We start from the raw sequence: 26,598 nt of genomic DNA, 5'->3' as shown, positions 1-26,598 counted from the left end.
GGCGGTCCCCGGGGCAGTGTGGGGGGATTGGGACCCCCCCACACTTTTTTTTTTAAGTATGCCCCTGGGATTTGGCCCCCGATGAATATTCAGCGCGGTCCCGCTCTGAATTTTTTTTTTTTTCAGACCGAAATTCGCGCTGGGTGCGCGAATCTCGCCGGTAAATTTAAAAAAAATTATCTTTTTTTGGCCCTGGCGGTCCTTGTGGGACCCCCTGAGCAGGCCTAGGGGGGCAGGGTGTTTCTACCCTGCCCCCTTGTCACGTTTTTCGCATTTGTTTTTTAGGTTTCTTGTGCCTCGGTTCTACCGAGGCACCAGATGGCTGCCAACACTTCCTGATCTGGAGTGTTGACAGCCAATCAGAATACAGCTCGTGCACGGCAGGGTGCGCTCTGGGTGCGGGGAGGGTGCGCGGATCCTCCGAGGCCATAGATATATCTATCTTTTTAACTCTAATTTTCTCAGGAACTGCTGAATGGATTTGCACCATTTAAGCAAAAGGCACGAGTCTGAACGGAGGACTACCTCTTTGCCAAATTTGGTGCAATTCCGTTCAGCAGTTCGGGCTGTAGCTGCGTCAACAGGTCCTATGAGAAAATGCATGTGGTAAACGTGTTTTGGGACCCCCCTTTTTTCTCGGCCCCGGCTTGACGAATCACTGTCAAAGTTTCCGGATAGGAGCGGACCGGAGCTGGCCAAAAGTTTGGAAAATTTTGCGAAGATTCGTCAATCGGCGCCAATGTTATTCCAAATAGAATGTTGCGGATTTCCTATGGAAAATACGTCCTAACTATATCTACCTACTGGCGCCCGCCAGTAGGTAATATATATATATATATATATATTCACTGAAAAAACCATAGGTTTCACACACGTTATAGTTAGGAATTAGTATTTAAAAAACCTTGCAAATTCACTGAAAAAACCATGGGTTTCACACATTTCACTCGTACAAAACCATTGAAATTCCCCGGTTATAGTTAGTTCAGCTAACTACTCGCGCGACCACAACCCACTGCTGATGACGTCACATATTACATCACTCATGACATAGTCAGTGACATCACTGGGGGAGCTGATAAACAAATGCCAAAAACATATAAAGGGGCTGTTTAGACAGCGCCCATGCACATAACCATGTTTGTTGAGTCTTCAAAGATCCCCTAAGGCAAAAAACGGTAATTTTTAATTTTTCGAAAATTTCGCCGATTACGCTTACCGTATGCTTACCGTACGCGTACGGTAACAAATTATAAAAAAAACAAATCCACACTCGCTCCACCCCGTGTGTAAATGGTGGCCATAGGCCACCATTTGTGAATGGCTTATGTGAGCACAGCATTTTCCCCAAAAATTTCAACAGATTACCTATCACAAGGAAGCGCATAATATGTCCTCCATGTTCGCACGGTGCGCGAAGCGCATCGTGCGTACATGGCCCATCTAGCGTAACGTGGGCACGCGGTGCGCGTAGCGCACCGCGTGCCCGCCGTGCGTGCACGGCACTAACTGCGTAAAGTGGGCGCGCGGTGCGCGAAGCGCACCGCGTGCTCACTGTGCGCGAAGCGCACCGTGCGCGCACGGAACGAACTGCGTTAAGTGGGCGCGCACGCCACGAATGGCGTAAAGTAACTTAGCATTTAAAAAACCGTACAAATTCACTGAAAAAACCATAGGTTTCACACACGTTATAGTTAGGAATTAGCATTTAAAAAACCTTGCAAATTCACTGAAAAAACCATAGGTTTCACACATGTTATAGTTAGCGGAAATTTTACTGATAAAAAACCAATGAAATTCCCCCGTTATAGTTAGTGCAGGCAACTATAACTCACGTGACCGCAATCTTCTGCTGATGACATATGTGTCTTTATGAAAAAAAAATATTTGTAATATATGTATAGCTAAAAATTTATGGAAGAAGACATGGGCAAATAAGTGTCTAAATACAGTATTAGCATCAGCAGAGGATTGCGGTCGCGTGAGTTATAGTTGCCTACAGTAACTATAACGGGGGAATTTCATTGGTTTTTTATCAGTAAAATTTCCGCTAACTATAACATGTGTGAAACCTATGGTTTTTTCAGTGAATATATATATATATATATATATATATATATATATATATATATTATCTACTGGCGGTCGCCAGTAGATAGTTATAGTTAGGACCGTGTTTCCATAGGAAATCCGCAACATTCTATTTGGAATAACTTTGGCGCCGATTGACGAATCCTCGCAAAATTCTCAAAATAGGTGGGGCGCTCCGCTCCGCTCCTACCCTGAAAGTCTCGGGGGGATTCGTCAAGCGGGGGCTGAGAAAAAGGGGGGTTCCAAAACGCGTTTTCCCCATGCATTTTTCCATAGGACCTTTACTCCGAGCTACAGCCCGAACGGCTGAACAGAATTACTTGAAATTTGGCAGAGAGGTAGCCCTCAGGTCAGGGATGTGCCTTTCTCGTGTAAATCTGTTCAGTATTTCCTGAGAAAATAGCATTTAAATCAATATATATATATCTATGGGCGCGCTTCGAGCGCGTACCGTAAGCTTACCGTACACGCACGCTGCCGTGCACGAGCGCGATTCTGATTGGATGTTATATCTCAGTAAACATTCGAATCGGTCGAAACCAGGAAGTGTCGGCCACCATTTTGTCTCTCGCAGTCTGAGGGGGTGAAAAACAAAGGTGGATAACGTGAAAAGGGGGCAGGGTGGACAGTTCCTGACCCCTAGCCTTTGTCAGGGGGTCCACGAAGGACCCCCAAGGGCAAAAAATTAATTTAAATTTTTTTTTCAAAAAATCGCCGAATGCGCGCAGCGTACGCGCACGGCGTAAACGGAGAAATTCCGCGAGGAAAAATTCCGCGAACTTCGCGTAATTACGCGTACCGTACGCGCACGGCAAAAAAAAATTTTCAAAAAGGAAAGCTTAAAACATTTTTTAAAAAATTGTGAGGTAAGGTTGGCTCTTAAAAGAGCCGTTGGGTTAATACAGGGATGGAGGAAAGAAAGAATGGGAATATTATGAGCGTCTACAAACGTGCTGGTCTATCTTATTGTTAATAAGGGAAACACTGGTCTCCCCAAAAACAATAAGACCACAACAAGTTGTACACCTCATTGCAACCCTCCCAAATCGAGGGTTAACGTCCAGAGGAGCAGAAGAAGGTGATGCTCCCACCTCAGAGGAAGGGCTCAGCTGAGCTGCCGATGATGTACTCGGCTGAGCTTCTGAGGTTGGGCTCTGGTGACTTACTGAAGAGTTTTCTCCAGTATGTCGAGCAAAGGTCCTGGGATGTCTATCCCTAAGGTGTCTCATCATAGAGTGATTTCCAAAGGAATACTTCTTCCTTGGATTTCCTCTAGATAAAACACGGTCACAAAGTGTGCAAGTGACCAATGGAGCATTGACCTTTTTCTCCCCCTCTGGAAAAGTAAAATACTCCCATACAAAAGAATTCTTTTGTTTCCTCCTTCTCTGGATGATGGTGGTGCTGCTAGCCTCACTCTCAGAAGAGGTCTGCTGTTCTGCCATTGTATCTCAATGTCAATTCAGCTCCTTCTCCTAGGGGATCTCAAGCAGTAATGAGGGGAATGGGTGTGGTGTGGGAAGTTTCTGGAACTGAAAGTAGTTTCAACCAATGAAAAGTGTTCTTTGTGGATCACATGACCTACCGTGCGCGCTTCGTAAGCTTACGGTACGCGCTCGGAAACAAGTACACATGCGCGAACGTGACGCTTACGGAGCGCTTACGGAGCGCGTACGTAAGACGCACTCGCGCATGCGCATTACACGCCCCTGCATAACCGCGACGTTGCTTCCGCGTGTACGCGTACGTCACGTACGTATCACGTAAGCGCGCTGTACTTATGACGTGCGGAGCGCGTAGCGTCAGCTTACCGTACGCGCATCGTATCACGTAAGCGCACCGTACTTATGACGTACGGAGCGCGTAGCGTCAGCTTACCGTACGCGCACGGAAAAAAAATGCATAAAAAAAAAAATTAACCATTCCATAATGCAGGATATAGTACATATATTATTTTATACATAGGTTTACCAAAAATCTCAAAAAAAAATTTGCATTTAAAAAACCGTACAAATTCACTGAAAAAACCATAGGTTTCACACACGTTATAGTTAGGAATTAGCATTTAAAAAACCTTGCAAATTCACTGAAAAAACCATAGGTTTCACACATGTTATAGTTAGCTGGACATTTCACTCATAAAAAACCAATGAAATTCCCCCGTTATAGTTAGTGCAGGCAACTATAACTCACGCGACCGCAATCCTCTGCTGATGATGTCAGATATTACATCACTGATGACATATGTGTCTTTATGAAAAATAAATATTTGTAATATATGTATACCTAAAGATTAATGGAAGAAGACATGGGTAAATAAGTGTCTAAATACAGTGATGTAATATCTGACATCATCAGCAGAGGATTGCGGTCGCGTGAGTTATAGTTGCCTGCACTAACTATAACGGGGGAATTTCATTGGTTTTTTATGAGTGAAATGTCCAGTTAACTATAACATGTGTGAAACCTATGGTTTTTTCAGTGAATATATATATATATATATTCACTGAAAAAACCATAGGTTTCACACTTGTTATAGTTAGCTGGACATTTCCCTTGTAAAAAACCAATGAAATTCCCCCGTTATAATTAGTGCAGGCAACTATAACTCACGCGACCGCAATCCTCTGCTGATGACGTCAGATATTGCATCACTGATTACGTATGTGTCTTTCTGAAAAATAAATATTTGTAATATATGTATAGCTAAAGATTAATGGAAGAAGACATGGGTAAATAGGTGTCTAAATACAGTGATTAAGTCTATATAAATATACCTATTTTGTATAACTACTTGAGTGGTGTCCATCTGTAGTGTTCCTCATTATATTACTGTGTATGGTCATAAATGCTTCACACACTGCCTCTGAGATAAGCCTAGATGCTCGTGCTACGTTCCCACAGGGTTGAGCAGGGGTTATCAAAGGGTGTAGCCCGCTTACTCTGACTTAGGAAGAAAGGTCTCTACTTGGACAGTGGCCAGCTATTGCCAACTAGAGACCCCTAATTGTAACATTGGTGGTCAGCGGTGAGGATCTGGACTTGCATTTATGATCGCATACAGTAATTATAGTGTACACTACTAGTGAGTGCAGACCATAACATAACCACATAGGTTTTTGAGGTTTTTTGATTCTATTTTTGACTGATATTGCCAGTTATTGCTACAATGAGCAAGCCCAGATCCAATGCCTCTGAGGATCTCTCCTGGGAAGATGAGAAAATAGACTCCTACACTTCCAAGCAGATCAATCATTTTTGCAAACGCTTCACAGTCCCTATCACAGGTCTCACTAAGAGGGAAGAGTATTACAATGTGCTGAAGGCCTGGCTAGAAGCCAGGGATGCCCCTAGGAATATGGGAGAGCCTGTGGAGGGGGAAGAGAATGCAGGAGAGCAGCAGGATGAAGTGGTAGATTTGGTGGGAGATAAAGCAGTTTCCAGCCCGGGCACTAGTGTGTCCTCAAGGGGTCTAACTCCAGAAGAGATGGAGGACAGGGAGAGAGATAGGCGGCATAATATGGAGATGGCTAAGCTTAAAATGGATGGTTAGAGGGACCTAGAGAATAAGAAGTTGGAATTTGAAATTATGAAAGTGAAACTTGAGCATGAGAGAATTTTGAGGGAGTTGGAGATTAAAGCAAAGAGCATAGAGATCTCCCCCTCTGGTGGAAGCATGCCAGTAGTACATACTGAAAGTAGAGTGTATATACCTAAGGAGGTTATTAAGGATTTCCATAAAAGTGAAGATATTGGGCAATGGTTTGCCGCTTATGAATTAGCTATGGTGTCCCACCGGGTCCCTGACAAGGATTGGGGAGCGGGGTTGTGGGGACGCTTTGTGAGTGAGGGGAGGGATACCTTGTTGGACCTGCCCCCAGAAAGTAGAATGGTTTATGCCCACATGAAAGAAGCTTTGATTACCCGCTATGGTACAGGCAGAGATTTAGAACCTGCAAGAAGCTAGAGGGTACCACGTGGGTTGAATATGTGTCTTTTTTTTGCAGAGCAATGGAGCGCTGGGTAAAAGGTAGCAAAGTAGAAACTTTTGAGCAGCTTTATGATTTGATTGCATGGGAGCATTTATCTAGCAACTGTTTTCCTGAGCTACGCCAGCACCTGATTGATTGCAAGCTAACTAACCCTAGGAAGCTTGCTGAGGAGGCGGACTGCTGGGTGAGCACCCGGGTTCGCAAGGGTCCAGTGGGAGACTTCGCCAAAGGTGGGCAGGGTCCCCAGCAGAGAGGTGGCGAGACAGGAGTAAACCAAGGGAGTTCCACAGAGGGCCCCAAAGTAATTCCCAAGGGAACCAAGCAGTGGTATCCCAGCCTCCCCAAGATAAGAAGCCAGTGCCCCCAACAGGTAGGCCTGTTCAGAGGGGGCCCCTTACTTGTTTTAAGTGTGGTCAAGTGGGCCACAGATAATTTGATCCACAGTGTCCTCAAAGGGATGCTCCTGCACCACCCCGTGCAACACCCCGCCAGCTTGCTAGTGTAGCCCTGGGAGGAGAGGAGATGGGTGCCCAAGGTGGGTGGGATCCCGTAGAATTGACCCTTGTCTCATTAGGAGACTTTGAGATGGTCCCTAAGCCTGCACTGCCTAATAACACTAAAAAGTACAGGCAGTGGGTGACCATCAATGGCCATAGAGTGGAGGCTTTAAGGGACACAGGAGCCAGTGTAACTGCTGTCAGCGCCCGGTTGGTGTCCAAAGAGCAGGTTGTCCCCCATGCATTCTACCCAGTAGTGTACGCAGACAACTCAGAGAGCCAATGTGAGGTGGCTCGGGTTCCCTTTGAGTGAGGGGGGTCTCAGGAACTCTTCAGGTGGCTGTGAGGCCCGCCATGCCTGTAGACTGTCTGTTGGGCAATCATTTAGAGAACTCCCCGTGGACTACGGTGGAGTGGAAATCTCACTTGGAAATGTTGGGTCTGCCTGAGTGGGCGTGCGCTACCACTCGGTCCATGACAGCCAAGGAGGGTGTTGAGAAAGATCTGGAGCCTGAGAGTATGGCCCGGGTCCCTGCCTTAGAGAGAAGGAGCAGGTGACGCGGGAAGCTGGCCCCCTTGGTTCCCATGGCCCAGGAGGGAGCAGACCCTGAGGGGGATGCCCCGGAGCCTACCGGGGAGCAAAGTGCCAACCTGGGAGACCTGTCTGAGCTGACCCATTGGCAGCAGGAAGGAGGGCCCACCAGGGAGGAGTTTTGTGAGCAGCAAAGAGTTTGCCCTTCTCTTGAGGGTATGCGGCGACAGGCTGCAGCCCAGGCAGCAGGTGACATGTCTGGTTCACATCTGATTTATTGGGAAAACAGTCTCCTGTATAGCAAGCCTAAGGCTGCTGAGCTGGGGTCAGCTCATGTGCTGGTGGTACCCGAGTGCTTCAGAGCCTTCCTACTGGGTTTGGCTCATGACATTCCATTGGCAGGACATCTGGGGCAGACCAAGACCTTTGAGAGTCTGGCAACCCACTTTTATTGGCCTCAGATGCGCAAGAGCTCAGATACTTATTGCAAAAACTGTGAGACTTGCCAGGCAAGTTGGAAGAGTGGGGGGAAGATCAAAGCCCCACTCCAGCCCTTTCCAGTTGTTAGTACCCCATTCAAGCAAGTGGGCATTGACATTGTGGGGCCTCTGGACACCAAGACAGCCATGGGCAACAGGTACATCCTGGTCTTGGCGGACCATGCCACCCGGTACCCTGAAGCCATCCCGCTCAGGACAGTGGCGGCCCCCGTGGTGGGACGTTCACTGATGGGGATCTTCTCCCACGTGGGGTTCCCCAGAGAGGTGGTGTCTGACAGGGGAACCAACTTCATCTCCCAGTATATGAAGTCTCTGTGGAAGGAGTGTGGGGTAACTTATAAGTTCACCACTCCTTACCACCCCCAAAGTAATGGTCTGGTTGAAAGGTTCAACCGGACCTTGAAGGGCATGATCATGGGCCTAGAAGTGCCCCTGAGGCGTAAGTGGGACATCCTCTTGCCATGCCTGTTGTTTGCATACCATGAGGTGACACAGAAGTCCTTAGGGTTCAGTCCCTTTGAACTGCTCTATGACCATCCAGTAAGAGGGCCTCTGAGTCTGGTCAAGGAAGGGTGGGAGCAATCTCCCAGGAAACCTCCCCAAGATGTATTTAGCTACATGTTGGCCTTCAGGAACCAGACTCGGCGTTTCAGAAAAATTGCTGAGGCAAATCTGGAAGCCAGCCAGGAGGAGATGAAACATTGGCACGACCAGAATGCCACTCTGGTCGAGTTTCAACCTGGTCAGAAGGTTTGGGTACTAGCCCCAGTGGAGCCTTGTGCGCTCCAAGATAAGTGGACCGGTCCATTTGAGGTGGTGGAGCGCAAAAGTCCAGTTACCTACTTGGTGGACTTTGTCTCCCAGGAACCCCCAGTGTGTCCTGCATGTGAACCGCCTGAAGCCCCACTTTGAGAGGTCTGAAGTGGGCATGCTTCTTGCCACAGATGCTGGGATGGAGGAGGAGAGTGAGCCTCTTCCTGACCTCCTGTGTGTGGGAGAGAAGGATGGGTCAGTGGAGGGTGTGGTCCTCTCCACCACACTGACCACTGAGCAGCAGAAAGATTGTCACCAGCTGTTGGGGCAATTTCCTGATTTGTTTACCCTGGTGCCTGGTGTCACTGATTGGTGCGTCCATGAGTTAGACACCGGGGACAGTCCTCCTGTCAAGCACAAGGCTTACAGAGTGACTGACATGGTAAGGGCCTGCATTAAGGAGGAAGTCTCCAAAATGTTTGCCCTAGGGGTGATTGAGTCCTCTAGCAGTCCTTAGTCCAGCCCGTGGTCTTGGTACCAAAAGCTGCAGCGCCTGGTGACACTCTTGAACGTAGGTGCTGTGTGGACTACCGAGGTCTCAATGCGGTCACGAAGACCGACGCGCACCCCATCCCCTGAGCTGATGAGCTCATAGATCGGTTAGGGGCTGCACGGTACCTCAGCATCTTTGATCTAACGTCTGGGTACTGGCAGATCACCTTAACTGATGGGACAAAGGAGAGGTCAGCATTCTCCACACCAGATGGGCACCACCAGTTCTGTGCGATGCCCTTTGGGATGAAGAATGCCCCGCCACTTTTCAGAGGTTGGTCAACCAGGTGTTGGTTGGGCTGGAGTATTTCAGTGCCGCCCACCTGGATGACATTGCAGTGTTTAGTTCCTCCTGGGAGGACCACTTGCGCCACCTCTGGGAAGTGTTGATGGCACTGCGCAGAGCAGGCCTCACAATCAAGGCCAGTAAGTGCCAGATTGGGCAGGGTTCTGTGGTGTTCTTGGGACACCAGGTGGGAAGTGGCCAGGTGGCACCCCTGCAGCCCAAGAATGAAACCATCCTGGCTTGGGAGCCCCCAAGGACCCAGACCCAGGTGAGGGCCTTCTTAGGACTCACGGGTTCCTACAGGAGGTTTGTCAAGGGGTATGGCAACATTGTTGCGCCCTTGACTGAGCTGACTTCCAAGAAGCGGCCAAAGATTAAGAACTGGACTGACACCTGTCAGAAAGCTTTTGATGCCCCCAAGACTGACATGTGTACAGCACCCCTAATCCAGGCGCCCAATTTTGCTAAGGAACTTATTGTCCAGACAGAAGCTTCAGAGCATGGGGTGGGGGCTGTTCTGTCACAGATGAATGACAAGGGGCTAGACCAACCTGTGGCCTTCATCAGTAGGAGGCTACTTCCACGGGAACAGAGGTGCAGTGCAATTGAGTGTGAGGCATTTGCTGTGGTCTGGGCACTGAAGAAGTTGAGACCATACCTGTTTGGGACTCGCTTCCGGGTTCAGACAGACCACAGGCCCCTCAGATGGTTGCTGCAGATGAGGGGTGAGAATCCCAAGTTGTTGAGGTAGTCCATTTCCTTACAGGGTATGGACTTCACGGTGGAACATCGCCCTGGTACAGAACACGCCAATGCTGATGGTCTGTCCAGATTTTTCTGCCTTAGTGATGAGAACCAAGGGGATGGGTAGTTTTCCCCACATTTCAGCTGGAGGGGACGCATGTTAGACCTGGCACCATTGGCGTGGGTCTCCCTTCCATTTTTCGCTGTTGTCGAGATGGAGAGAGGCTAGGTGGTAGGAGGGTGGAGGGAGGGGAGGCGTGAATAGGGGTAGAGAAAAATACACAAAGGAAGGGGAGGTAGTAATTAAAGGGAGGAAGTATGGAAGGAAGAGGGAAAGAAAAGGGGAAGGCGGGGAGGGAAAAGGAGGGGATAGGGAGAGAGTAGGAAAAAGTGGGGAAAAGAAAGAATTATGGACACCAATATTTCTTGAGCAAGTGTAGTTTGAGGTCTTTTTTAAGGCTGATGTAGGAGGGGTTACAGCGCAGGTCTTTAGTGAGGGCGTTCCAGATGCTGGGGGCATATCCAGAGAACGAGCGAGATTGTGTGGCTTTCTTTTTTGTCAGGGATGGGACAAGGAGGAGAGCCTTAGTGCCTCTCAATGGTCGGGCGCAGCCTGCTTTGTTGAGTTTATCAGTGAAATACAGCTGGGCCTTTTGGTGAAGGGCTTTGTGCGTAATTGTTAGACCTGGCACCATTGGCGTGGGTCTCCCTTTCATTTTTCGCTGTTGTCTCCTCTGTTTTTGCTGGTAATAGATGCTGTGGGCGCTGTGCCACTGCCATTCAGTGCCACAGCGCGAATGCTCCCTGTGTAAAGATGACATGTGAATTGGTATATCCATGATTGGCTTATTTGGTTTTCCTGTTAGTCCCTGGTAGCGTGGCCTGTGTGTGCCCAGGGCTGGTAAACCAAATGCTGCTGGTGGGCCTGCAGCTCTGGTTTGCGCCACCCACAGAAGCAGCTTGTAAAGTGAGTCTCAGACCTGCCACTGCAGTGTCTGTGTGCAGTCTAGAACTGCCATCTTGCCTGTGAAGTGCACCCACTTCCCAGCCCCTGAACCTTCCCTTGGCATCATGTAAGCCACCCCTATGGTAGGGTGCATTGTATGTGTAAGGTAGGACATGCTCTGATGTGTGTAGCATGTCCTGGTAGTGAATTACACCCAATTGCGTTTTTCACTACTGTAAGGCTACCTGTGCTCCATAGGCCAGAATGGGAGGTTTGGCTATTACATCCTATAGCCCTAACTGACCCAAAGAACATGGTAGAACAGCAAACTTAGTATGCCTGAGCTCAGAATATTAAAATACATCTTTTAGTGAAGTTTATTTTTATATTCTGTGTTTGAAAATACCACTTTTAGAAAGTAGGTATTTTCTTGCCTAAGCCTTCCAGTGTGCTCTGCTGTTATGTGTATTGGCTGTCTGCTTTTGGAGGGATAGGGCAGGCTGAGACAGACCTGGGTTGAATAGAGAGATCTGCATTGAAGTATGGGGAGGGGTAGCTCCTGGACCGGAATAGGGCTGTGCCTGGCAAGGTGAATGCTGGCTCCACCTCCCACTGTGCTTCTGATGGCAGACCCCCTCTTTCTGAAAGAAAGGATGCAGCCTGGTAAACAGAGTGCTCCAGGGATGGGCAGAACTGGTTCTGGCTGGGCTCAGTGACTTGTAGCTTCTGAGAACAAAGACTTTTGGGGTATAAATATCTGTGCTGAAACCCCTACAATTTGTATTGCTCCTGGACAACAAGAAGAACCTCTGTCCGTGTAACTGAAGGAATCTGCAGGAGAGGACAGTCCTTGTGCTTGTGTGCTGTTTCTTGGACTGGCCTGCAGTGGTTACTACTGGACTTGGAAGAAGAGGAAAAGGACTTTGAAGGAACTTTAATTTTGCTACAGCAATCACCCAAGGGCTAGAAGAGAGCTAGCCTCCTGCTGGAGTCTCAGGCACATCAGACTCCCCCACCAGCCTCCTGTTTCCTCCCAGCGAGGATTTCTATCTGCAGGTGAGGCTCCTGTGAGTTCCAGGGCCTCTAGTTCTACTACAGAGATGAGAGTACTGAAAATCATCGCTAACGCCCGTTTGCGAGCCGCCGCAGCTGAAGAGCGTAAGAAAAATCCTTGCGCTGCTGCCGCTGAGTGCTCGCTTCCAGAGATCATCGCATCACACGTTTGCAGGCTGTCAAATGCTCGTTAACCCGAAGATTATCGCATCGCATGTTTGAGGGCCTCAAAGTGCTCGCTAACCAAAGATCATCGCATCGAGTTCATCGCTTCACGACATCGCAGCTCGGACGCCGAGCGCCCGCCATTTTCCAAGGATCATCGCTCCCTCGTGGAGCGCCATTTCTTTTCATCGCAACAAGATTGCACACGCAACAGGCTCGGCGCATCATCCTCCCTTCGCGGCAAGGATTTCAACTCATCGCCGGCTTAGCGTGTAGAAGTTTGTCGCTTTGTCCTACACACAGATCAGCACATCTTTCTCCCTTTGGGCAAGGATTCAGCGCATCGCTGGTCACGTGTGAGGAAAATCATCGCTACAGCTCCTTAGCGACATTTTGGTTGCTTTGCTATAGAATCCAGGTATGTTGTGAGTAAAAGGGTCGCAGAGACCACTGCCTTGAACAGAACTCCTCTTTGCACACTTTGAACTATTTTTGGAACCTTTCATGAGTAACCCTATTTTCTGGTATTGTGGCTTTTTACTGTTATTGGTCTTGTGTTAAGTCTATATATAAAGATTCTTATTTTTTATAATTACTTGTGTGTTGTCCCTTTGTAGTGTTCTTCACTGTGTTACTGTGTATGGTCATAAATGCTTCACACACTGCCTCTGAGATAAGCCTAGCTGCTCGTGCTACGTTACCACAGGGTTGAGCAGGGGTTGTCAAAGGGTGAAGCCCGCTTACTCTGACTTAGGAAGAAGGGTCCCTACTTGGACAGTGGCCAGCCATTGCCAACTAGAGACCCCCATTTCTAACAGTAATGCATGCCATCTTGTAGGTGGATCTGCCTTCGATGGGCAGCCACTTAAGGACCTTAAGGGCTGGGGAGATTTAGTCAAACTGTTTGCAGTCGGTGATTAGCCTGGCCGCTAGGTTTAGCACAGATTTGAGTGGGGCTAGGTGAACTTTTGGGGTTCCGGAGAGGATAGCGTTACCATAGTCAATTCACGAGAGGACAAGCGATTGGACCACCGATTTAGACGGAATGAAGGGTTTGATTTTATTGATATGGCGTAGAGTGAAGAATGCTCCTTTGGCCGAGTTTTTCATATGGGCCTAGAGGGTTAGGCTATTGTCAATGGTGATGCCAAGTAATTTTACTGAGTTTGATAAGGTGAGCGGTCAATTGAGGGCATTAAGGTCAGAGATCCATGTTTGGATAGGAAGAGGGTTGTTTTCCGGAGAGAAGAGAATGATTTCTGTTTTTTTAGGGTTGAGTTTGAGATGGATGTAGTGGTACCAGGATTGGAGTTTAGACAGGGTGTTGTTAAGGTGTAGAACATCGGAGTGGGATCTGATCTTATAGTAAAGTTGGGTGTCGTCGGCATAGAGGTGGTAGTTGATACCAGCTTGTTTTAGAATGAGGGTAAGGGGTCCCATAAAGAGGTTAAAGAGAGAGGGAGAGAGAATAGAACCCTGGGGGACACCGAGGGAGACGGGTGTTGGGTTAGAGGGGCAGTTGTAGATTTTGATTTGTTGTGTTCTGTGTTGGAGGACAAAAGAGAACCATTTAAGTACCGGGCCATCAAGGCCAAATCGAACTTTAAGCGCCTTAAGTAAGAAAGGGTGGTTAAAAGTATCAAATGCTGCAGAGAGAACGAGGAGAATGAGTAGGCAGGTCTCGCCATTATCTAGAGAGTGATGGATGTCATCTACAATATTTAGTACGGCAGTTTCTGTACTGCAGCCTTTTTCAGAAGCCATTTTGTAAAAAGTCAAGCATGTTAAAGGTGTCAATGTGCTTGTCCAGTTGAAGAAGGGCACATTTTTCAAGTGCTTTGGAAAGGAGGGGGAGTTCGGAGATCGGGCGGAGATTATTAAGGTCTTTGCGGTCAGCATTTGGATTTTTCAGAATGGGAGTGATTTGTCAAAGTTGGAGGGAGGGAGGGACACATTCCAAAGGTAAGGGAGGAGTTGATGATAGAGGTCCAATAAGGAGCAGTGATGTGCTTAAGCTACTGGACAAGGTTAGCAGGGAGAGGGCCGTTCGGTGTGTGAGGACGGTTTAAGTTTGGAGATTATGTTAGTGACTTCAAGCTCTGTTACGGGTGGAAATTGTACCAGGGGGTGTTGTTTTTAGGCTGTGAGTTAGAAAGGCTGGTAACCAGAGGGGTAGTGGCAGGAAGGAGGAAGGAGGAGTCGGGGGGAGTTAATAAGGAGGGAGGTTGAGTAGTAGAGTCAGCGATAGATAGGGGATACGGAGGGATCTGAGATGCAAGGAAGGATTGGTCTATTATGGCTATTTTGTGGGAGAAGAAGTTAGCAATTTCTTCGCATCGGTCAGTTATGGCCATCAGGGATGCCATCAGTGATGTCACTACCAGTGATGTAATATGTGACATCATCATCAGGGCATTGCCCTTGGTATGAGCTATAGTTAGCTCAGCTAACTATAACCGCTGAATTTCTCTGGTTTTGTACGAGTGAAATGTCAGCCTAACTTTAACAACCCTGTATCCTTTGTTTTTTTCAGTGAATTTCTGAGTGTTTTTTAAATGATAATTCCTAACTTTAACATTCCTGTAATCTTTTTTTTTTCAGGGAATTTCTAATGTTTTTTTAATTCTATTTCATAAGTATAGCGTCCCTGTATGTTTTGTAGTGAAAATTCAGGGCATGCTGATAATGTTTAGTTTTTAAATATACAATCATCGTATCAGCTTTTAATTACAATCTGTGATAAAATCACCTTTCCCTGTTATTTTGCTAAGCGGCCATTCTTGTGCCTATACAGAGCTGCTGCACCGCAGCGTGCACGCAGAGGATGCCACACATCAAACGCCTCCAACAGCTGATGCGAGCCTGACATGCCAGCTCGCTCAGCTTCCATCTGACATATAGCGGCATCTCCGGCCACGCACATCGGTGGCCAGGAAGTTCCTGCATTCATTGATTGGCTAAGGTAGGAGACAGACGTAGCTTGCGGCTTGTGCCTTTTGAGTGCTTTTCAGTAAATTTGCAGAGCTTTGTGAGGCTTTCCTTTCCAGTCACTCCACATTTTTTTAAATTCTAGATTACAACCGATTAGTGGATTTCTTAACCAGATATTGAATATCTTTCTTAAAATACAAATACGGCTCTTCACATCTTCTGAAAGGTAAGATACATACCAGTATAGTGTGTAGATTGTCCTTGACACCATGTGGTGATACAATTTTCCAAACAACGTTTCCGTTTTTTCTTAATTATAGATTCCAACCGGATGGTAGACTCTTACTCATCTATGCCTCTCTTGCTAGAAACTACACGCTTAAGGTAGGCCTTGCGCCTCATTGACCGTATTACATATATGCTCCATTAAATAGTCTAATTAATTGCTTGAAACACCTTAAATCCCAGATTTTAACCAGAAGGTGGACACCAAATCAATATGCCAGTCTTCATGACCGCATTATTCAAAGGAAGCAGTTTATGATGCCATCTTAGTATCGGAAACTCTGATGTTCGATACTCACTACAGTAATTTCTTGGTCAGTCCTTTACCAATTGAGGCTCTCAGTAGTTGAGGCTTCTCACATCAGAAACCACCTGACTCATGTTTACTTAACTTAAACTTCATAGTCTGTCCACATCTGCATCTTCAGTCCTGAAGAAGACCGGCTGTGACACATGTTGAACTGCGCATACCTCTGGGTCGAAACGGCAATGCTTTTTCTGTTCATGTCCAGTAGTGTCCTTGACCCAATCCTTTAGAAATCGCGTAGGGCTATAGGAACGCATGGGATACAAACATATGAAAGGACAGAACCATTTTGCTCAAAAGGAATTATTTATGTTATTTGTATGTGTTATGTATATATCTCTCTCATGACGCCACGTTGTCACTATATAGCACTTGACTCACAAGATTTACCGGGCCCGATTCACAGAACTAACTTAAGACAAAATCCTAAACTTACTACTTTTGGTATTCACAGAAGTTAGGGTTTTGTCTTAAGTTTGTCTTAAGACAAACTTAAGACAGACTTAAGACTGTGTTAAGACAGACTTAAGACAGTCTTAAGACAGACTTAAGACAGACTTAAGACAGACTTAAGACAGACTTAAGTTAGGATTTTGTCTTAAATTTGTCTTAAGTCTGTCTTAAGTCTGTCTTAAGTTTGTCTTAAGTCTGTCTTAAGACTGTCTTAAGTCTGTCTTAAGACTGTCTTAAGTCTTTCTTAAGACTGTCTTAAGACAAACTTAAGACAAAATCCTAACTTCTGTGAATACCAAAAGTAGTAAGTTTAGGATTTTGTCTTAAGTTAGTTCTGTGAATCGGCCCCACCGTTTCCATTTCTCTGATAAAAGAAAAAATGTTCATGTGACAGCCATTTACAATTCTTCTTGGTAAAAGAGTAAAATACTGCTGCTGAACTAATGTTATAGTGGTTCTGTTGTGTTTTATTGTATTTGCTAAAATGTATTAGCTCCTCAAAACATAGTAGTATTGTTGAATTTGACATTGGTAAAATTATCCTTCTTGTGTTGTATTGATTACTAAACGCTAAGCAATTGAGCCACCCAACAGAACCAGCTGTAGATTATTTTATCAACACCCAAGTTCTGAGGGACACAGGGTTACCCCATTATCAGAAATGGTTTTTTCCAAGAGGAGCCTAGGGAGTCAGGTTATTCCTATTCCTACCCTGCCCCCTTCTCTTTTTTTATGATATTTTTGTGGAACTCAGCTTTAAGCTGTGTCCCAAGATGCCTGCCAACATTTCCTGGTTGAAGTGTTGGCAGCCAATCAGATCTCAGCACAAGATCAAAGGGTTTTCTTTATTACTTCCAAAGTTGTACATATGGGGATGTGGATCCTCCGCTGATTCAGCAGTCTCCGTGTTCAAGTCTAATTGGCTGCCAACACTTCAACTAGGAGGTGTTGGCAGCCATCTTGGGACTTGATTGAGCTGAGTCCTGCTGAAAATGTAAAAAAGAAAGAAAGGGGGGCAGGGTATAAATACTCTGACCCCTAGGACTGGTAGATGGGTCCCACAGGGATCCCGCTGGGGATGAAAACATTTTTGGTGGGATAAATACATTTTGCCATGAAATAGCGGCTGAATCAGCGGATATGTGACAAAATTGAAAAAAAAGAAGCTCAAGCTCCCGCTCTTTTTTTCAAGAAATCGCCTAGTTGGGCCCAATCCTGGGGGCACTGCTTTTCATTATGCGGGCAATGCCTACGTGGCACCACCACCTCCTCAGGGCAAGCATTGGTAACTTAATGCAGGTGTGCCCATGGCCCCCCTGCAGCCACAGGAACCGCCACTTCCCTGGGGCTTTGATTTCATTTAACGTGGGAGGATGCAAAGACCCCCTCCTTCAGCCCCAGGGACCCTACCTCCCCGGGGATTTATTTGAAAACAATGCTAGGGGTGCATAGTCCCCCCCTGCAGACCCAGGAAGCCTCCACCTTCCCAGGGTTTTCATTTCATTGAATGCTGGGGGTGCGTAGAGCCCCATAGCCTCCTGGACTGCCACCTTCTCAGGGCTTTTCTTAATTTGATTGTGGGGGAGCCACGTGGACCCCCGTGCCACACCAGGGACTGCTACCTCCCTGGGGTACCCGGTACTTCAAAATATGGATGTTTGTGGGCTGGCTTGACCCACCCACGCCCAGGGACCATCACCTCCCCAGGGTAAAATCTAGGAAACCCTGGAAAGGAGGGTGCAGTGAAGTCCCCCTCCTGGAGCCACACATGCTATATCTAGGGATCCTCTAACCGCTTCCGCCAAGCCACAGCAAATACTATGCTTTCAGTAAGCTAGAGCAGTGAAAATGCTCTTGCTTGCTGAAAGCGAGCAGGGAAACAGACAAATTGCTTTCACTCAGAGGGAGCTGCATGTTTAGCAGCTCCCTGTGTGTGAAAGCAATGCTGGCTCTTGCAGGAGGAAGGAGTCAGCAGGGACTGTGGAGGCCTTGAGCCTTCCCCCACAATCCCAGTGCAGACTGGGTGTTGTGACGGGACCAGGGCACCCAGAAACATACGTTTGTAATTTTTGAGCAATTAGTGCTCATAGACTTTGTATATCTGGGGATGTGCAGGCTACACAGATATCGATAGATCTCAAACTGAGATCTGATTGGCTGCCACCACCTCAACCAGCAAGTGGTGGGAGCCCTGTTAGGACTCGGTCCCAAGTACAAATCCAATGAAAAAAAGACAGACCTAGGCCTGGAGGTGGGGTCCCCCAAGGGACCCTGCTCCTGGAAGCAAAAACGTTTGTTTTTTTATTTTGTCACAAATTTACAGGGGATCTGCTAATCCACAGCACGCCAGTCTCCTTCACTAGTTTTTTTAAGCCCACCGGGTGTGGCAGGTCCGGGGGGGATCAGATATTTACAGCCCTGAAGGAGCTCATTTAATAATGACATGTGTTGGCTAGAGGCTGCTTTATGGAAATGGAACAAAGAAAGAAAAATAAAGAAAATTCTTGGACATTTTGGAGTGTTTATCTTTGGATGCACTTTCCACATTGTTTTCCTCACATTTATATGCTCAGCTGTAGTACCACTCAACGGCTGGTACATGGGTACGTACAAGAACAAAACATGGGTGACACAACCTTTTCTGTTCAAGCAGCCAAACTATGGAACTCTTTTTCCCCAACATAAGAACCACAGATAACCACCTTATCTTCAGAAAAATACTCAAGAATTGGCTCTTCCCCAAATAACCACCATATGCAAACAGGAATATACAGCATATCCCTCTGTATATAAGCCACAGAATTAGTCAGTAATCTAGAGGCTTGTTCTGCACTCAGTCTATTAATTGCAGAAGCTATGTTCACATGAATTTTTACCATTTTTACATTTAAACCTATGATTGTTTTCACATCTTCTCTCAGGCCATTCACTGTATCCACAAGTTTAGATATCATGTGGTTGGATTGTGAAATTAGTTTAAAGACACAACTTCTACTTGAGGAAGATGAAGTTGGATCCTGCAGGAATTTTTGATTGTTAACATCCATATTTGTAATTGAAAGTAAATCTTCATTTATATCCAAAAGGGATTTGTCCATACCACTAAAGAAGGAATGCAGACCTTCTATTTTGTCAGGCACTGACTCGCTTGGAATTAGACATTCTTTCATGTCCTCAAAACCATCATGCAAGTTTGAGAATCCTTCTCACACTGCTTCATGTGCTGGATCCTGTGATCTGTGCATTTTTCTTCAAATTCATCCACTTCCAATGTTCGGTTAGATCTCTGTCTGCACATCCCTCTTGTTCTTTCAGGACTGGGCTTTGTTTCACCCTGTGTGATTCCATAGAGTCTGTTTGGCCATCAGTCTGCAGTGATGGTGTTTCTAAATCATTTAATATGGTGAACAAGGTATCGTGATCTAGGGAAGCCACGTCGGCACATGAATCCTCATTCGCATGCTCATCATTAGATGGTTGGTCAGGCACAGTAGGAATTGCTACACAAAGAAGGACATGAAACGTTATTATGTTCTTCCATCTGTACACCTGCTGCGTGAGTAAAAGTATGCGATGTTTCAAATATCCAGGATACATTTGCAGAGCGGGCATTTATAGAGCAGCACCCTGCTCACCTTTACCTTTCTATGTAACATAGCTTGCCTATATGTTGCACAGGGTCTGTCTCTATTATCTGCTACTAACAATTTGATAGGATAGGATAGGATAGGATAGCCATTTGTTAAGCGCAAACGAATGCCGAAGCGTCTTGGCGCTGGTAAGTAGAGAGAAACAGCCCCATCTTAACACCGGGTCACATCAAAAAGCCGGGTTTTTAACAGTTTTCTGAAAATGTGATGACTGTCTGTTAGTTTCAGAGAGCCAGGAAGCTTATTCCAGAGACTGGCGGCATGAAACGAAAAGGCTCTGCCGCCCCATCTGGCTTTCCTGACACGGTTTAGCTTAAGAAGGCATCGAGTAGAGGACCTGAGTGCCCGACCCAGGGAGTAGGGAGTAAAAAGCTTCTGAACCTCCTTAGCTCCCCCCCCCAAACACCGCCTTGTGTACTAGGCATAGAGCCTTAAAATCTATGCGCTGCTGGACTGGAAGCCAGTGCAGTGCCTTGATTCCCTCAGCGACAGACTGATCTCTGGGGACGTCTAACAAGAGTCTGGCTGCCGCATTCTGCAGAACCTGCAGTCTCCTCATCAAGGTGAGTAAAATGGTTGTTGGTTGACTGGGATGTGAGCCCTGTTCAGCAGCACCATTAATCACTGTCAGGGTGAGGTGCAGGCCAACCCTCAATTTACATGCCCTCCACCCTCCGGATGATTGGCACAGAGCACTCAGGCTTGACTTACAGGCAAAGTGTAAGTATTTATGCAACATTTCAGACATTGATAAGGTGTAAGACATGTTTGTGCATATCAAAATGTTTCATTTGCAAGCTTGGACTGGCATTTTGGAACTCCACAGACAGGCTGCAATGACGTGCCTGAGACATGGTTGATGTGCTACTTATGTGGGTGGCACACTTTGTGCAGATGGCCCACTAGTCGCAATTGATTTACCAGGGCTAGGCATTGGTTGTGCCACTCTACTCGGGACTTAAAAGCACAGTAAATATGTCTATTGGATAAAGGCAAATATACCATGTTTTGGGGGAAGACACAAACCATTTTAGCACTGGTATTTCGATTAGCCCTAATTGCAGATACAAACATTTGACGGCAACACAGGAGGCCTGGAGGCTGGAAGTCATGTGGAGACCCAGATCAAGGATGCCAGGGCTAACAAATCTCATAGGTTTTTAGGCAATATTTTCAGATGAATGGATGTGAAGGTCACTTTGTTCCATAACTGTGTTTACTACTGAGGCCTCTAAGCACACAATACAAAGATGGCTCAAAGGCCTGGTACGCTGAGCAGACAGGATACATTTATGTATAGATCTATGGTAATTTAGTCTTTATGCTGTTTAAATGTATGTACAAATGCATGATCTGCAAGTACAGCGCACAACAAGTGAGCAGTAGCTGATATTTTGATATTGTGGACATACATTATGTGTAAGTGAAGGTTAGTACCTTCACATGTTTTAGGTCACCCATATCACGTTCTCTCTCGTGGATAATGAATGTAGATTATTAATTAGTTCAACAAGTACTAAGCTCACTTTATATCTTATCCCAACATGGCGCCTTGCATAGGTTATACAAATATGGTCATTGTTTGGGGTTTGTTATTTCAGCTTTTGTTGCAGTTCATACGTATCTATTTGTATATGTGACCTTATGCATCAGTGTAACATTGATACTGGAGTACATAGAAGATGACAGAAGTTGTCCAGAAATGCTGTTTTAATTGGCACAACAAGGACTGTTGTATAGATACAAACCAATGCCATTGAGTATGAGATGAATTGATTGCTCTCAATATGGTATAAAGTACACTCCCAAAGGATGGCCACAATTGTTATGTTATGTTAATTTTTTTTTTAATTCTTTTTTTTTTTCATTTTAGTAAAATCATACGACCCAAAAACCCCATAAGAAATCATAATACCACAATCAAAAAATGAAGTAAGGAGAGTCCTAAAATAAATTACATTTCCAATGTTATCTCCAAAATAGCGAGCAGTTAACAAGAGTCAAATAAATATGACATAAATTAATAGCAAAATACAATTGTCACTTAAGGAAAGAATGTGTTTAGTAATTCTAAGACACTAGTACCCTATGGTCGACTCCTAGGCCAGCAGTGCGCCTTCCAATGTCAGCAGAGTCTGTTATGACTGTTGGGGTCTCTCTGCGGGGTGGGGTTTCGGGGTGATCTCTAGCCTGAGTCTCGATGTAGGTAGTGTATAAGCGCCAGAAGTTCTTTGGTCGGTTCCGAGGGGGGAGTAGTTCGCTATATGTTTCTGTTTGTGTATTGCAGTACATCATGTCTCTAGTACATTGGGACAGCGAGTGGGGAGGACCTCGGGACCAATGTAATGCTAGTACTCGCTTAGCGACTAAAAGAGCCATGTCCACCAAGCATCCGATGGGTTTCTGCAGTCTTTTGGAGTAGCCAAGGAGGGCTAGTAATGGATCGGGCTGTTGCATAACTGATCGCAGTTCCGCAAAGACTTGTATCCAAAAATTTGCTTTAGGGGGGAAAAGCCACGCTTAATGTAAAAAATCAGCCTCACTCACTCCACATCGTTCGCAGTTGGTAGTGTCCTGTAGCCCAAATTTGTGGAGCCGTACAGGCGCATGGTAGAGTCGGTTCAGAAATGTAAACTGTATAAGGCGATGTCGGCCATTCAGTGAGATGCGTTTGGTCGCTTCACAACAATATTTCCACATAGTGTTATCTAAGTCATGCCCCGGATCAGTCTGCCATTCAAGTCTGGCTTTCACATACTGATTGCGGCACAGTTACTGCGTCTTAGAGTATATGTGTGAAACTAGTCTCTTAGGAGAGTCTGCGCGAACCAGTGCGGAGAAGGAGAGCACCTCCTGGGGTTCAAGAAGATCGTTCCCTGACTAAGTCCCGCAGCGCGCTTCCAGCTCTAAAATAGTGGAATGTGGTGAGGAGAGGGGGTGGTTGATCTGTCTCTAGCAGGTCAGTCCAGTCTCTGCCTGTTCCGTCTCTAAAGAAATCGCCAATCGTATCGATTCCCAGGGAGTGTAGAGCTGCTATCATTTCTGGGGAGGTGAGAGTCGGGATCCACTTGCACCAGGCTATGGGGGTGATGGGGGAGTACAATATGGAAAGTGCCTGCTTGTTGAGGAGGTTATGCCAGGCGTGTGTGGTAGCATTAATCGAATTCAGGATAGCAGTGGTTCTGCGTGGCGCACGGAATAGGGCAGACGCCAAGTGAGCAGGAGCCCATGTATCTCGATCTATGTGTAGATGTGGGGGAGGTGGCTGCTGATGCAGGCAGAAGTATGCATGTGAAGCCTGGGCTGCCCGATAGTAAAGATCTAGGTCCGGGACTCCCCGCCCTCCCATAGAGTATTGCCGGGCGAGGAGTTTCCAGCTTGCCCGTGGCTGTTTGTTGGCCCAGGTATATTTAATTTGCAATGTTCTGAGGTGTTTGAAGAACTGTGCCAGTAGAACCATTGGGATGTTGAGAAACAGAAAAAGGAATCGGGGAAGGACCACCATTTTCATTAGGGATATTCTGCCCAGGAGGGAGAGGGGGAGACGAATCGATCTTGTGATGTCTTCTTCAAGTTTAGTAATAGCGCGGCCATAGTTTTCCCTGAATACAAGCTCAGAGTCTGTGTGTATTTGGATCCCCAGATAACGGACCGGGTCAGTAGACCATTGCAGAGGAAAGTCTAATTCCTCAGGAAGTGTCGTCGGGGTAAGGGGGAATATTACTGATTTTCTCCAAATCATTTTTAATCCGGAAAGCTCTCCAAATCTCACTATCTCGCGTAGGATGGGGGATGCATTTTTGGCTGGGTCGTGAACATATAGGAGAGTATCGTCTGCATAGGTGGAGACGATGAGATTGTATCCAGGGAACCACACTCCTTTACTGCTATGATATTCCCGCAGAGCGCAGGCCAACGGCTCGGCTACCAGGGCATACAAAAGCAGGGACGGTGGGCAGCCCTGTCGAGTACCTCTGGATATTGTCTGGGAGGCAGTGACCACATCTCCCACCCGCACCCTAGCAGTGGGGTTTACATATAGAGTATTGATTAGGCTAAAAAATACACTCCCCAGCCAAGCGCTCTAGGGTCAGCAACATAAATGTCCACTCCACCGAGTCAAATGCTTTTTCAGCATCCAGAAAAATGGCAGCGGCCTTAGTATTTGGTTTAGAGTGTTGAATTGCGCCAAAAAATGTACGCAGATTGTATGTAAGTGTGCTTCCTGGTATAAAACCAGCCTGTTCTGGTCCCACACGAGTTGGCATCAAAGGGGCAAGTCTATTCACCAGCACTTTGGCAAATATCTTTGTGTCTATATTAAGCAGTGAAGATGGGGGTATGAGGAGCAGTTTTGTGGGGGTTTCCCGGGTTTTAAAATGACGACCAAGAGCGCTTCTCCCATAGTTGGGGGCATAGAGCCCTCCTCAGCCATCTCCTCAAGGAGTGTTAATAAGTGCGGGACAAGAAGCTCTTTGAACTCTTTGTAGAATCCTACTGTAAGCCCATCTTGTCCCGGAGCGCTACAAGAGCGCATTGTGGATAGGGCTGCTTGTCTTTCCCACTCCTCCAGGGGGCGCATCAGATATTCTCTGTGGGCATCTAATAACCAGGGCAGCTTCATATATTCTAGGTGTTCCAGCATGTCTGATTGTGCAGTGAAGCGCTTGGCCTTGTAGAGTTCGGCATAGTATGATCGAAAGCACTCCGCTACTGTATCAGGATCAGTAATAGTGTCGCCTTCATCAGTGGTTAGTTCGATAGGGTGAGATGTTGCCCGGCGCCCCTTCATAAGGTTTGCTAGAACGGTGCCAGGTCGCTCCCCCTCTCCATATGTCCTTGCTAATGCATATTTACCTAGTAGTTGAACGTCTCTCTCGGCCTCCGAGTGGTATTCTTCAAGTGGATTCTTGAGTGTGGTTAGTAGGGTAGGGTCATTCTTGTTCAGCGACTCCCCTTCTAGTCTAGCCAGAGTTTGTTCTAGGTGGGCCAGCCTCCCCCTAATCGATTTCAGCACCCTGAGTGTTTAGATATTGTGATGCCCCGCACGTAGACCTTGAAGTTCTCCCAGATCATAGTGAAGTGAGGAACGGAGCCTACGTTTGTAGAAAAAAAGGTTTCCATTGCCTCTAACATTTCTGCTCTAAAGGCCCCATCATGGACAGCATGGGGGGAAAGCGCCAGGTGAAGTGAGGGGGCGTTTTTCGGGAGTGGTCAGCACCAGGAGCACAAGAGAATGGTCGGAATAGGTACGGGGGAATATCTGACACTACCGGACAGTGCCTGTGAGAAGGTGGCCTGATATATGCTGTCCACTAGTTCTAGTGGGCACCTTGTATCAGTCGAAACAAAACCTTATGGTGATAGGTTAAAGACAAACTTTATTGAAAGCTATCCTAGTGGTAGCTATGGAGAGCAGCCTTCAGGCTAAGTCTTGAAGGAATGTAAAGCAGCTTGTTTTACCAGTCTATAATCTCTTGAATGATCAAATGAAAAGACAACCACACCAGGTATATATTCAAAATATATGTATTTAAGATAACACACGCCCCTCTAGTCTCTTTATGAGACTGGAGTTCGAAGTACTTTAGTTACAAGTGTTTAAGCATCAGTAAAAGCACAAATACACGTTTGGGCCCTAGAGGCGTACCAAACCATATACTAAAAAAGTGATATACGAACCACGACTGTAATAGGCAGTGTGCCTATTGCCTCTAGAATCGCAGGGACCACAAGGAGCCACCCAAGATAGTGACACCGGGGACCCACGGGAACTGTATGCAGTGTGGAAACAAAACCGCGGGTTCCTATTACTTTCTATGGGGATTGTCGCAGTTGCAATTTTAAAGATTAGGGACACTTCAAATCGAACTAGGACCAAACCCTTTTGGACTTAGACAGTTCTAGGGCTAGCACCCTTGAGAGTACCGGAGTACTTGAGTTACCTGACCCAGGGAAGCCGGGTGCATAGGTGTCTTTTGGTGTCGGGTCGCGTCGGCGAGTCCAATGGAAGCCTGCAAAGAACTGCTGCTGCCGTGAAGAGGAGAAGTGTCCAGAGAGATCCAAGCCTGGATCTAGAATGTAAGGAACCTCAAAGCAGAGGGGACAGAGTCTGGGTCACTTTGCCAGTGACCTAGGGCAGGATGGACCAATGCCCACAGATGTTGGGTGCTTCAGGAGAGTTGATGGGTGTCTTGAATCTTCAGCCACGAGGTCCAGGAGGTGTCGACAAAGTCCACGAGCCGGATTCGAGCTGTCCCACAAAGTCTGTCAAGGGTTGCGGTGTCAGCGACCAGAAGGGACCCAACAAGCCTTGGAAACGGCAAGTCTCAGGAAATCAGAGAAAGGACTGCGGTGCAGACCAGAAAGGTCTGATGGACTCACCCAGCAAGGGTAAGTAAGAGCAAGTCTGGAGCAACCAGAAAAGCACAAATAGAAGTGGACTTGCCTTCGTGGGGACCCCCAAAGCACAACTTCAAGGATGACCAGGAAGGTGTTGTTGCTGCAAAACTTCACGGTGTCCAGGGATCACGGTTACACGTTACCCACGATAGCCACGGGCCTCAGCTTTGCTGTGGACTCACGGTAGCCTAAGGGAAGTCTGGAAATCCACCTCTGGGGATGCAGAGACTTCGGCGTCCAGCGGGAGCTTCAGCAATGCAGACCGGTCAGTTGCTTCTTTGGTGCCTGCCAAGCAGGGGAGTCACTCCTTGACCCCAAGGGAGATTTCATCCGTCTTCTAGTCGAGATAGGAAGTCGAAGGTCCAGGATATATGTTTAAGAGGTTCGTCCAGGGTATTCTAAAGTCCTAGGGACTGGCTTCCTATACTTATACTAAGTTTAGGGGATGGACTAACTCTA

The 26,598-nt window shown here is 46.8% G+C and overlaps 1 protein-coding gene across 1 annotated transcript in view; it reads right to left on the bottom strand.

The window, feature by feature from the left end:
- LOC146813625 (vomeronasal type-2 receptor 116-like) overlaps positions 1–26,598 on the bottom strand; it is a 315,464-nt gene that overhangs the window by 82,863 nt on the left and 206,003 nt on the right. Inside the window, exon 4 of the mRNA XM_085609476.1 lies at positions 11,507–11,528. Within this exon, the coding sequence (XP_085465602.1) occupies positions 11,507–11,528 (22 nt within the window). The remainder of the gene's footprint in view (positions 1–11,506; positions 11,529–26,598) is intronic.

This window comes from Triturus cristatus, chromosome 6 (genome assembly GCF_964204655.1).
Source record: "Triturus cristatus chromosome 6, aTriCri1.1, whole genome shotgun sequence".
NCBI classification, from domain to species: domain Eukaryota; kingdom Metazoa; phylum Chordata; class Amphibia; order Caudata; family Salamandridae; genus Triturus; species Triturus cristatus.
This window is presented reverse-complemented; position numbering and strand designations above follow the sequence as displayed.